Source organism: Strigops habroptila, chromosome 1, assembly GCF_004027225.2.
Source record: "Strigops habroptila isolate Jane chromosome 1, bStrHab1.2.pri, whole genome shotgun sequence".
In the NCBI taxonomy this organism is placed as follows: Eukaryota; Metazoa; Chordata; class Aves; order Psittaciformes; family Psittacidae; genus Strigops; species Strigops habroptila.
Genome location: NC_044277.2, coordinates 128961434 through 128975643, shown reverse-complemented (window position 1 = coordinate 128975643; position 14210 = coordinate 128961434). Strand labels below are relative to the sequence as shown.

General features: G+C 38.5%; 1 protein-coding gene across 15 annotated transcripts in view; it reads right to left on the bottom strand.

Moving 5' to 3' along the window:
- Positions 1-14210, bottom strand: part of HDAC9 (histone deacetylase 9) — a 466231-nt gene that overhangs the window by 215861 nt on the left and 236160 nt on the right. For 7 of the 15 annotated variants that reach the window (XM_030470022.1, XM_030470415.1, XM_030470336.1 and 4 more), the window contains 4 exons: positions 13763-14004; positions 12654-12804; positions 10367-10493; positions 8394-8515 (listed from right to left, as the gene is read on the bottom strand). In XM_030470022.1, the coding sequence (XP_030325882.1) occupies positions 8394-8515; positions 10367-10493; positions 12654-12804; positions 13763-14004 (642 nt within the window). Of the gene's footprint in view, positions 1-8393; positions 8516-10366; positions 10494-12653; positions 14005-14210 lie in introns of all 15 variants that reach the window. The other 8 variants (XM_030470491.1, XM_030469935.1, XM_030470770.1 and 5 more) reach the window with 4 other exon arrangements.

Below are 14210 nucleotides of genomic sequence, written 5' to 3'. Positions count from 1 at the left end.
GAAACCCTTTAGTCCTTTGCTTTATTTTACTTTTGTTAAAGGTAGAATGCTTTATTTATTCAGACTAAGGTAAATATCCATTCCCTAAATAAAAAAACAGGTTTAGTGAAACACATGGTAAAAGAGCTAATTAGATTAGAGGGGATCTCGCAGCCCTTCAGCTCTCTGCAGGCTAAGGAAGCCTATATAACAAGATTAGCAAAATTTCACTGATTTCCTAAAGAAGGTTCAAAAATTAAATATTCCCTGAAGCTGTCTTAAATATCTAACTTTTCCTTGCTATTCACTGCAGTGTGTATGAAATGTAAAATTTCTGGTTTATTATCTATGCAAACAAGTGTTACCTTTCTAGGAATGATTTACTGAATTAGATGTAGGAATTAGTGTATTGCTTGCATTTAGCCAGAATTAAAGACCTTTATATTTTTAATGAAAAGCTGATCAGTTCAATATATTTCCTGTTGATATTTGTTCTGCATGTAATCTGTGAGGTAAAAGAACAGGATTCTTGATATAATTCTTTATTTCTATTCCTTTAGCACAGAAACAGCAGCTCCTTGCATTTGCACCACTGGGCTATATAGCAGCTTCAAGGAGGCCATGGTTTCACTGGGCCTCTTAAGGCCCCATTACATGCCAAGTCTGCTGAAACCACGACATATTATTGCTATGCCATGTTCATGTTAATCTTATTCCATGTAAACTAATATTTTTTTTTCCAATAATAAAAAGGGGATTAAAAAGAAAATGATACTATACTGTCTTGAAACAACGAGTAAAAGAACAAGGATATTTTAAAATTAATTCTCATCTTATGGGAGCCAAATCACATACTAGCTCTCAGGAGGCGTAAAGGAGAAGGAAGGTGAAATGGGCCATTTAATAGAGGACATCCCTCATTTGAATAGTAATAACCAAATTTAGATATGCATGACTGGCAGTCCTTCTGGTTAGGTCTCCACTGGTTATTCTCACCTTCACTTCTGACCATATACACCAGTCAATTCTAGCTGGGAAAAACTGATGGGAATATAATAACATGCTTTCTGCAAATATAGCAAATCTCACTCTTCAGCCTAAATTCTCTTCCAACATTCATTGAGTCACTAATTTTGCACATGAAAAAATATTTTCTTCAGTGAAGACGTGCCAGAGATAATCCCCTAACCCCAAAAGTCAAGGCTTCTGCGGGGTCAACATTTGACCCCTAGATACGTGATTTATTTTTACAGAATAATCATGTTCATGATTATTTTGGTTCCCAAGTTAAGAAGGAATTAGTTAACAAGGCGATTAAATCCCACATATTTTAAGCTAGGAAAATGTCCAGCAGCAATAATTCAGGCTACAAGTATAATGTAATATTTCACCAACCTTCAGAAATTTATGATGAAACACCATCACCTTCTCCCCCAGCTCAACACGGCATCAATGTCATCAGCAGATGAGAGCTGGACAGGTCTAGATTGCTGAGGCGTACTCTTTAGAGTTGTCCAAAGGCAACACAGAGTACAGGATGTCAAGAAAACAAAAGCAACTAAAACAGTGTATCTTGCTTTCCTAAAAGATGAGAACTATGGGCCAAGTTCAGCTCAAGAGTAGGAAGATACTTCAGCTCTACTGAAGACAAATGAAGATGAAACTGGCCCAAAGTTGTTTGGACTTTCAAAACCTGTTTGTCTAACTTTTATAGGCAGGGTTGACTGTGCGAAAGAATCTGTGTTGAGCTAAGGGAGGAGAAAACCCCCACCTGTTACAAGTCTTAATTAGACATTGACACTGCACCTTCACAATGAAACTGAATTAAAATAAGTTTACTTTTAGATAGGCTCTTTATGCTCTGGGATATAATTCCAGTCCCTTACAACTTAATTAGCTAAATATACAATGTAACCTTCCATCTGGTAGAGTAATTTAACAGGAATAATTGTGCACCACCATAACTCAACGAGACACTGAGGAAAACCATTGAAATGCTATTTCCTTTCCTTTGGAAGAGAATTATGTACAATTTCAGCATGCTTTGCATTTCTAACAGTTAAAGCCAACAGGGAGGTATCACTCTCATTTATATTACTTTCCCATGAGAAAATCAAAAGCAAAGTACAAAGCTTATGCCGTTGTTCATGAATGGCTCTGTAATACTTACTTAGCTTTAGCCAGAACATGTTATTTGGCAGCTAACCCCCTTAATTTGAGTTGTGGGTTTGAACAGATTTTTCAGTGAAACTATATTTTGCAGGGGTTTGGAGAAGTGCAATCTTTACTAACCAACGTCTTCTATTTTGGATGATCCGATACCATGTGATTTCCACTTTTCACTTCTCTCTCTGTTCCTCTCTTTTTGCCATCTTTTAGATGTTCTTGTTTACTTTTCTAAGAGTTTTCAACTGTCCCTGCCCTAATACAGTGGAAGAAAAATCCTAGTCCCACTGAAATCAAACAGGACAGTTTTTACTGTCTTCAAAGTGTCTCAGATTTTATATGCAATATTTTTAACTTATTTATCCAGAGGGAATAGACTTTAAAATGCCCACTAAAACCATTCCACTTCATTTTCAATGGACATTATGCTCTTAAAATGCTTTAGATTTTAGGACTGCTCTCTGCTCCTTATTTAAACTGTTTTCTTTAGGTTCAAAAGTCAAAAAGGTGTCTAGTATCTGATTACCTGCTTATCAAAAAGTTACACAAGCTACTTGTTAATGGTAATTTATATAACATTTCTGAAAACATACACAGTTTGTATAAGAAAACCTTTATGCAACCACATAAAGAACAACGTTGTAATTCAATTTTGGCTATGCACTGGGTAGTAAAACTAAGACAGTATTTATACCAACACTATATAATTAGTCTAGCCATCAAGAAGGTTCAGTATCTAGCACAACAGAGTAATTACTGGCAAGACAGAAAGTGATATATATGCAAGTAGTGGTATTTTTGCTAAAACAGAAATACAGTGAAGAAACTTCATCCAGGTCATCTTGAAACTGAGTAAGAATGACCCCCACCTAACACCTTCGCTTCCTGCAGTTAAGAATAAGTGTTAAATAAAACATATTAGAGGAACAATCTGGCTCTGCTGGGAAGTCTAGGATGATAAAGTCATCCTGGTGGTGACTCCTGTTGAATCCTGGTGGAGACTCTGGCTGCTTTCATGATACCAAAGCATACCTACGCAAGTCCTTTTCTCTCTGACACTGTCATTAAGCCTGCCCTAGCATTCATTTTTTTTTTTATTAGTTTTTAGCTATCTCAAAATATTTCCCCTCTAACTGGAGCTAAATTAGAGTGACAGGACATCCCTCCTCACCCCCAGCTTAGGAGGCTGCAGAACCCTGATGGACCCGAGATGACTGCAGCCCAGCACAGTAGCTACAATGGTATTACATTTCTTTAGAGCTGCTGGCTCCCGGGGGCTGAACTCTGTTTTGGCTTGTTCATTACATGAATCCGGAAGAAGCTGTTAATAACAGTTTGCTTCAGATTCACTCTTCAATTGCAAGTGAAAGTTTCTTCTCTTTCTGAAACCTCTTAGTACTCATTATGCCCTCTCCTGTTATTGATAGTGAACTTAGGAAGGCTAAAAATACCTGGTGATTAATGGGAAGAGAAGTCAAGAAAAAGAAGGGCTGCGAAAAAGGACACTTTTTTTTGTTGTTGTTCCTTCTCGCTGTGAGAAGCACTAGTGATTTCCTTTAGGCACATGTCCTGGTCCAAATTTGTCAAGACTGTTCATTAACCCAGGAAAACAAGGACTCTGAAAGGCAGGAATATTTAGCATCCCTGAAAAATGGGATAGAATGAGAAGAATTGCATCATGTTTGATTTGTTTCCCTGCTTCAATAAACAAAGTGCCTCTCCCATTTATTGTGCTCACTCATAAACTTGGGAGAAAAATAACGCTTCTCTCTACTGAGCTTGACTTCATTTTGGCAGACATGGTAATTGAGGGTTTGTAATCCTCTAAGCCTTTTTTTTTATTATTTTTACTGAAGACCAAAAGAAATCCAGCTTTTCATATACTGTTACTTCACAGGAGAGTGTTTTCCTAGAAAATGCAAACAGAAATGGAATTTGGTGGCACAAAAGGGAAAGGAAGAAAAACTTTCACACACAACCTGTTTTTCTTCTCAGTTTCGACTGCTCCAGTAACTAAGTCACTAAGCACAGAAAGAATGGTAAGGAAATATTCTAATTTTTTTTTTTTTATTTTTTTTTTATATTACATCTTCTGGGTTCACATTCAAGAATCTTTCACTCTCATGACACCAGAGCTATGCTGCTATTCTACTGCTTAATCAGGTTAACATAATATGGTTTTTACAGAGTGATCTTCATGACTGTGCAGCACAGCCTTCTTCCTCTCTTTCATCACAATATCAAGCAATCCTTCATCTCCTCTTTTTTCCTATATGAAGTTACACAATTTCCCCCCTCCAAGCAAGAACCTTGTGCTATTTGCTATTTAAAAAACCCCAAGCTATATTTCCATTGAGCATGCTTCTAATTTTTGGAAAGCAAGCTGCAAACATCTTCTTAAATAGTACTATTGTGAGTGATCTTCAGATCCCTAAGCAAAATGAAAGCTGTAAGTTTACAGCTCCATCAGCAAGGAAAGATTCAACTGGCACAAACCCAAGAAAAATAATAATAGTGATTGACATTCCCATTCTGCCATGATTGTGCCAAATTCAGGCAAAAAACCCCCAACATTTTATACTTGATATGATGATGTCCCTAGGAATTTCTTCCAACAAAAGCCAAAACTCAAAAGGCACAATGCAGAAATTCCACCTATAGCAACAAAAGCATGCAGCTTTGGTTAGAGAGCTAACCTTCATTGGAATTTACTGGCTTCTGCTGGTTTGCATCAACACTTGCACACAGAAAAGGAAATGCTACAGATTGAAGAAAATGTAAATGTTATGGCCATTTGCCAGAATTTCCGCAAGTATATCCAAAAGGTTTAAAAAAAAAAAAAAAGCCAAACAAAACCAAAAACCTTATTTTGAAAAGAACTTATACCTTATCAAACCCATGTTGTTTGCTCCATTTTTGTTAGTTTTATAGTAACCTCATCAAGCAGATAATATTTTTCCTGATTGACAGGCATAGAATGATGGAAATGAACAATCAAAAGTTCCCTGTACTAAACGATCAGGTCTTCAGAAGCACACAGCTCCCATCAGAGCTCTTACAACAGTCAGTATGAATTTCGAAAGTGTTCAGTAATAGGGAGGAATTTTCAAACCTCTCTGGGTAATTCAGACACATTAGTCTCATTGAAAGTTAATGAGCCATATGCTGCTCAGGCTTTTGGGTGCTTTGTAGAAAACACAAGTTATGACTGGTATCCATGGTGAAAGTTGTGGACATTTTGAAAATTTTATCTTAAGCTGTTTAGGCTAAATTCTGCTCTTAGCTACAGATGTGTGGCTTCTCCTTATATATTTATCTGTCCAATGAAGCAATAGCTCCCCTTGCTCTGCTCTTTTCAAAGTCTGTCAACACACAGCATCTGAATGCAGCTGTCCAAAGAGCTGCATATTCTGGCCTCTAGCCCCTAGGATAGTCCCAATCCTCCATGCAGCTAAGCTGTGTGAAGCCCACTGCCAACAAATTCTGCTGCATCTTCTACAGAAAGGAATAATCCACACGGCTAAGAGAGTTACTGAGTAACCATAGTCACTGCACTAGGATGTTAAGTCTGGTACCTAACTGTAAACATCGAAAAAGCAACACTCTTAAGTCTTTCCCTAGTTATCCATGTATCCCATCAATCTAGATGCTAGAAGAGTAAGAGTTGCACATAATATCTTCCTCTTTACTATATCCTCTCTGAATTAATTTTTAAAAGATTAATAAGGAGATGCATACTTTAGGACTAATTAAACGAAGGTTAAATAGATTACTGAACAAGAAAGCGAGCAAGCAAGACTCGTGATTTACAATGCCTGTGTGACACTCAGTGTCCCCTTAGCACTGAAAAACACATTAGGATGTCAAGAGAGAATCATTCAGCTTTGCTGCCCATTAAATCTGATCTTAGAGTAAGCAATTCAATCAGAATTACTTTCCAAGAGCATTGTATTAAAGTTGGAGGAGAGAAAGATAGATCCGTATGCTATATTATGAATATGGAAAATAAAACTGAGAAGCAAAACAAAGCTGTGATTAAAACCCACAACAGGTATTCCTTTCTTAAGGCTGACAGAAATGCGAGGTCTGCTTTCATATGAATTGCTGACTTCATGCAGGTTCAGCAACACAGAGGGTTTACCAGAAGCCAGTGGCAATAAGCGTTCATAGCCTAAAGGAAAGGAAAAGAGGTTCACCCCTCATGGCAAAGGTCAGATTTCTGCAGGCTTATAGCCTGTCCATATACATGACTGTTCGTGGGACATCTTTGTCTAGTAAGGTCCCATGAGGATGACACAGGCTCCACAATGTCCCCTCTGCCTGGAGGATGGCCCTATAACCACCCAGATCAGTTTAGGGTCATTTGACTTGTGTCGATCTGGTTCCTGTTGCTTTTACTCTCAACCTGACGAACAATCATTGCAACCTTTGTGGGGATGTTGCTGAAGGCTGAAATTAAACAACTCTAGTATACAGAGAGACTGGATGTGTAAACAGGATATTTAACAGTTGTTATTTTCATGGATGTGGAGAGCTATCAAATATACTCCCTTGCTAAGATACAATATGCTGTATACTTCATTTATATGTGCTTATCAGAATCACCATGCAAATGTCATAGAAATGGTTATGCTAATGATTATATTAGTATTTGTCTATTTATTCTGTAGATATCTTTTCAGAGAGTCATCATGTCCTTTGTTCAATTTTGGAACTGATGCATTGCATGCCCAAATATTTGGAATAACATATAGAAAACATCTGGATTTAATTATATTATAGTCCTCTTATGCAGACAATGGGAATTGAATTAAGGAATATTTTGAAACCCCCACAGAGATATAAAAGTATTAGCAGCTGCACAAGAACTTTACTGTTACAATGTTTGAAAATGTTTTGTTTTACAGATCAACAGTCTGACACATCATAAATATCAATCATAACATTTAAGATATATAAACATTGAAGAAAAATTAAAACTTGCATTACAAAAACATGTAGATGAATTCACAGCATTTAGAAGATGTAGAGTGTGTCCTTTTGTTTAAAAAATGAAAATGTATATTCTATTGGCACAGAAAATCTATGTTGTACAGTGGTATTAAGCAAAGAACCACATAAGGGCTTATTGTGACTGAATAGCCCGAACAAGATTTTATAGAATATTGTTATATTGCCACCATATTGTACAAAGAGTAATTCAGCTAGAATAAATTAGCATTTTGCTTTTCATGCTTTCATTCCTCTGAAAATATTTGGGGATATAATATGAGCTTAGAGTCTGCCCCAAAGTATTAGATACAGACTGGATTTTCTTTCTCAATGTATGCTGGTTCCAAATGCCACTTCTTTTCAAGTCAGTACCAGTTTTGCAGTTAGTTTTCAATCTCCCAGTGGCTAAATCACATTCAAAGACTGTTAGCACAGTAGGGGGTCAGACTTTCTCTCTGAATGTAACTATATCACTCAACAGCAGACTCATGCAATAAGCGATCTAATGTTTTCTTTTCTTTTTTTTCCTCCCCTCGTCTTAGTGTTTCCCTGCATTCCTGGATACCAGTCAGCGCACCAAGGACCCGAGGCAACAGCCACATGGACTCCACCACCATCCTTCCAGCTTTGTTTATGGTGCAGAAAAAGTCAAGACTACAGTTCACCTGCTGTCAAGACAAAAGTTTCAGTTGCTAAATCCTCTGAAACATTCTGAGTCACTCAAATGAAAACGTCCTTGTACAGTATTACACATTTCTATGTGTAAAAAGCACACAAAAAAGTGTGCATGCCTGTGTATGCACATATGCAACTTCGACAATTGATAACACAAAATATAATATTAATCCAAGTCCTCCTTTCCATGAATTCCCCTAAAAATGTTCTGAAAAACATTCTCTAAAGGGAGCATACCATCTGAGATATTGTACCTACCATGCAAAACAGAGAGAGCTAGAAGTAATACTGAGACAAAGAAAATGCCATAAAAGATCCATGAAATGATGGTCTGTTTAGAAACTGTATTTATGAGGACTAAAGCTTGCACTAGCTGTTAGTGTTGGGAAACACCAACTCCTGATACCATCTGGTCAGTCCAACCTTGTAAAGATGCAGTCAGGATCTTTGAACTTACCCATAGCATCATCCTGAACAGACTTTGTGGATTATGATATATGCCTTGCTGATGGACAGCCTGGTTAAAGTAAAGGGCAGGAGAATTGCTGGGTAAGGGGCTCGAATAAACTACGCTAACTCACCCGTTTTACGAAGTGGAAAATCATCCTTGGCATCCTGTGCTCCTGGTAAAGTGTATTTGTACGGTGGCGAGGCCCCGCTCAGGGGTGGAGAGCTTTGATCCAGTGAGGTATGGTGGGCAGCCCTGCAGCAGACACAGAGAGGTCACAAATTAGCAGTCACTGAGGTGACCAGCAGTAACTATCTACACATGTTGTACACATGCCTCAGCTGTGTTTATGTTCTTGTTCGTCTAAGTGTGCACAAACCACAGGCTCATGTAACCAATTTTACTTTTACAGTAAGTTATGGAACTCCTCGGGATTCCCAAGAACGCGTTTTTTGCACTCATTATAACAGTCACATAGGATAAGAGTCATGTTGACCTACAGACAGGATCTGTCACCAGTTTGGGGAATTGACCATTTTAGACTCTTGCATTTTAATATGAACCAGCTGAGGCACAGCAAAAGCCATTTACGTCTTGTTTATCACATACAAATAGATGTACATTGATCCAAGCCTCTTCTATCAAAATCTGCGGGATTTTCAGGGCAGGAGGGCTTGTATAAAACTAAGCAGAAATACTGAGTTCTTATCTGCTGGACAAAACAGGAAAAAAAAAAAGCAAACTATTTAGTGGACAAGGCAGATAAAATCTTGTATGTAAGTTCAGTTTCTAAGTTTTGTGGGCACACCACTCTGCAGCACGTAGCACTCATATCAGCAGAGGAGTTCCAAGCTGAAGAGTGCTTTCTGACAACTGCTGGATGAAAGAAATAGTCTGGGCAGATCTTTCTGAACACGGAAACTGCAAATTGCAAAGAAATTGCATCATTTGGCCAGAGAGGGAAACTTTCAAGCTTTGTGTTTATCTAAACATAACTTTACTTGGCCTTTTACAGAGTCTCTCCCTATCTTCGCAATGTAGTGTGGTTAATCGATAATACGACTCTGTCAAAAGGGGCACTACCATGAGAGGAAGTACTACTTTCCCTAGTGTAGCAGAAGACACCCTCTGCAGAACTTCTCGTTCTCACTCATCTGAAGACTCAGAACTAAGCTCAGATTATTAGTTCAGAAATCTTATGTACTCAAGAGAGTTTTACACATTATTTGGGCAACAAAAATAGTGTGTCTCCACCAGAAACGAAGTGACTATATATTAAATCATGTTATCACAATGCTCTGATTACCTCACAATAGAAACTCCAAGGGCAGGCCTTCAGTAATTCCTTTCTAAAAAGAACAAGATGGAAATCTAGCATACCATATACATTTCTGTTTGTTGAAAGTCAATTGACCTATTGAAGGTGAATTCAGGTGTAACATTGAAGTCTTTCAGAAGTGAGTTCATTTTGTTGGATTGACTTATGCGTCTCTTGTAAAAACTGTAGACTCTTAAAATGTTAATAGGCCCATTACAGGATTCAACAAAATTACTTATTTCAATAGTCTAAGCAGGTACTTATCAAGGCCAAGGCATCATAAGAATAAACAGCTTTGCATACTAAAATCCATTCGAGTAAGAAAAGTCAAATGACTACTATCCTTTCTCAAAATCCTTGCGAGTTACTTACACCAGTCAAGTAACTTCACTGAAAAGCAGCATCTCTTCACAAGAAGGAACAACTTTTGCGATTGATTCAAAATCCAAGTAAATCAAACACAAGCTGTTCTAACTGCAAAAAACTGAAGAGGCTAGGAAAAATGACAGGTATAGTTGTAAAATTTGTGATAGCATCAAGAGATGAAGCAGTTGAAATAAAAAGTTGATATAAATTTCTGACAGCATCTTGTTCTGTATAGCTCTCAAGTCAGAACACTGAATACTCTTCAAGCAGCAATATCACACTTCCAGCTTTTTGCTAACTTCTTGGTTGAACTTCTGTTTTGTTCTGGAGGCAGACTTTCAATACCCTTGCTGGAGAAGCGTTCTGGAAAGTTTTAACAGATACCTCAGTGAGGCAAGGAAACATTTTAATAATGAACATACGTGTACCAGAGCTTGGGGTGGCGGCTCATGGAATGATTCTTCCCATTTGCTGGAGAGTCTTTTGTTGCCGATTTACTCAACAGGAACTCTTGAAGTTTCTGCTTCACTTCTGTACTGGCCACTGCCCCTAAGATACACAGAGTTAAACATATTTTATTTTTCCTTAAAAAAAACCTAAAACAAAACAAAACCCAAACACAAGAAAGAGCCCATGTCTTGCTGCTGGAAGTGTTGTAAACTATAAAAATATTGGTGGAAATCAGTCAAAATGAGATAACATTCAAATTAAATGCATGTCTGTAGGAGACTGAAGTTGGCCATAACCCAGCTATCCAGTGAAGTCATAAGGAATATTTCAACAGTTGACGAGGCCATTTATCCAGGACCAGATGTATCTAAAGAATTTAAGTTATTTCCTAATAATTCCCAAATACAAAACCAAGGATAGAACTAAAAAGATAGTGACAAAAGGTCACTTCGAGTTTGCAGAAAAGAATGGCTTTTTATTCTTTTAGTAAAGTAATAGCACAGCAAAACTGCACTCTGAACGCTGTCTTGGTTATGAGCAGAACACTGCAAAAAGAGACAGCAGTGAGCCTTTTTATTCAAGCCACTTAAAAGCCTGTACCTGTGATGTCTAGAAGACAAACCACAGTCTGAAAAATGAGTCTTTGTTAATAACTCTACACTTACAACACAAAACCAACAGAAAGGCCAAAACACCAGGAAGACACAGTGCATTCTGACCTCTCTTGGTGGCTAATTCAATACAGTACAAGAAGTAGGGCATGTCAATTTCAGGTTAAACTGCCAATTCCTACTTACAGCATGGGCATGCTTCTTTACTAAGAGCCATATTACTCTTCATAAAAACAGCATGAAAAAGAAAAATCTTTAGTTTTCCATAAACAGTGACAAAAAGGGAAGAAGAAACATTTCTTTCAAAGTAGCAGCACCAAGGCATATTGATACTCTAAATATTTGGTTACTGACACAGCACAGCTAGCTGGTGAGCATGCCCGCCTGTGACCCAATTCCCATAAAATACCTCTACTACCCCTCAGCTTCAGACCCAACTCCCCTCCTCGCACCTTCCTTCCCTCCTCTACTCACTAAGTAGATCAGCAGCAATGTAAACACTGGGGCTGGGCCCGGGGGTCACAAGTGCTGCTCGGCTGGCTGCTACATACTGAACAGCCACCCAGAAAGCCAAACTAAGATGGAAACCATTAATTTCACTGCTCCTCCTTTGAGGGGAGCACTAATAAAGCCAAACTTTTATATGGAGGCTGATTTTTAATACAACTTACAGGAACCTTTTATTCCTGTAGTTTCTGCCACCTTTCCACTGATGGGTTGGCAATGCTTTCAAGTATTCATCATTCACCAAAGTACTAGAATTACCATAGACACCTTAATTTCTAAAGCCTACAACATGGTATACCTACAACTGTTGAACTGCTACATTTTTCCACCCAAGAAAAAGAGGCAGGAACATAATGTATAGGGTTTTTTCTGCTTCAGTCTTTGTCAGTTAATTCTTGACGTCATTTAGCAGGGCAAGTAACAATATCTGCTCATGGCAGCTTCATTTTGAATACCTTCATGAGGTACTTCAACCTGATTTTTAAACTGACCTCACTAAGGAGAATTATTTGTATCTGTCTCCCTCTAGTGAGCACCAAATCCCAGCAGTATACTTTATATCTGTCATTTGCCTTAGAGCTATACATGAGCTAGAAACAACTTTTAGTTGGGCCACATGAAAAGGCATCAAGAACAAACACAAGGTAGCTTGAAAAAGTACTAGCAAAAGTGTTCAAAAGCCTCAGCCAAAGATATTCTTAAATATTTCATTATATTTACAACCTTGAAACAACACTCAAATTAGCATGTAACTTTTTTTTTCTTTTTTTTTTTTTTTCTGTTTTGTAGTGCTTTCTGCATTGGGAAACAAGCTCTGCAGAAAGAAGTTCTCAAGTGAAGCTTTAGGCTTTCAAATTTCCTCCTTACAAAAAGAGCTAGATTCTTGAGAGGCATATACACAGGTCTGTCAAAGTGTGCTTTCCTGCAGTCAGCCAAGTCTGCACACACCCCAACAATGTGTTTCTGTGGGTGCAGGAGGTGGCCCTGCCTTTCTGCAAGCACAGCCTCAACTTCTCTAGTTGCGTATTTTATACGGTAACAGGCTTGCTTCAGGTTCCTGTTCATGATCCATTTTGGCTGGAAGAAAGCAAAGGGAAATAGATTAATTTCTTATTAGGATTCATGGTACATTGGCTCTTACTTTCTCGGCCTCTTTCTTTGCCTCGGAGGGGAGGAAGCTGTTGTTCCCTGCGATGCCTCTCCAGCTCCTGCTCTTGTCTCTGCTGCTCCAGTTTCTGCTCTTTTTCAATGAGTTCTTGCTGTTGTTTAATGGCTAGGAGTTCCTGTTGTAACTTGCACAGAACAAAAAGACATGAGAAAGTGCAGTTTGCACTGTTTTCTTGGTCACTCTTGGCTAAAACACCCCCCTGAATAACTAAGTACAAGTGCCTGATTTTGTGCTTACACTTCTGTTCACCTCTTAACGGACTTTCCCTAGTGTCTGAAGCAGGATAGCGCATTACTGGCTGTCGCTAAAATGAACTCTAATGTCAGGTAGCAGCCTGCTGCTCTGGTTTCACTTCTTTCTCGTTTGGCAAAAATGCCTGGAAACTTCACAAGGTTCTTTGCCAGTGCATGACCCAACTTTGGCTGCTGTTCTCCGCTGCGTTTGTCAGCTCCATTGAGTGGAATCTTAGCACAGTAGCATAATGGCAAGTAGATCAGAAGGAAAAAATGAAAAGAAGGACAAGATCATAAATTCACAGTCAAAATCCATTATAGCAATCCTACCATAGTGCATGTAATCCCATAAATCGTTTTCTTTTTACATATTACGAGAGGCAGCCCAGAGAAGAGTGAGAACACAACAGTTTCAGGGCCTGCCTTCATTTTACAAATGCAAATATTATGCGCTTGCCTACCAATCTGATTTGTGGGCAAAAACTCAAACAGTACCCCAAAAAAGCAGTCTTTTAATACACTCAAAAACTGCACATACAGAAAAGAAAGCCATATTGAAGTCTGGCTGAAAAAACAGTTTTGTAAAATAGGTAGTTTGATTTTCTGAGGATGTGGTGGCTTCATGATCTTGATGATTCTCATAGTACTGCCTTGGTCTGCTGTGAGCAACTCACTGGTAGGTGCTAGCAGTTTTGCTTGAATAGGCTTTTATCACCCAAATACAGAGAAATAAGCACTCAAATACCATCTCTCAGTCATAGCCAGCCTTTCAGGTATGTTCCCTTTTCACATCTGCCTAAGCATATTCAGTTTGCAGAAAAGTGAGGGATAAATGAAAAATGTTGCTACCTTAATGTGCTCCTGGAGCTGGGCCTGATGCTGGCGGGTCAGGTTTTCATGCTGCTTCTGAAACTCTGCAATCAGCAGTTGTTTCTGAATTTGCTGCTGCTGCTGGATCAGAAGTAGTTCCTGCTGTAGCTGCTTTTCACGCATAATTGGGTCCACCATGGGAACCATCATCCTGAGATCAGTTCGCAAGTCTAATGGTGAGATAGGCTCTAATCCCACGGGAACCTCTGACTTCACATCCACTGTGGGAAGAAAACAACAAAACATATACATATAAAATATAGCTGGAGAAGGAGAATACAGATCATTCCCACTGGGGAAAAGACCGATTTCAACCAAAGACTCCTTCAATGTATAGACCTAACAAAATACTAAGGCAATGCGGACTTCGGGCATTCCTACTAGCAACTGGTGATTTTACAAGCAATCTTATCACTTTCTTTCCATT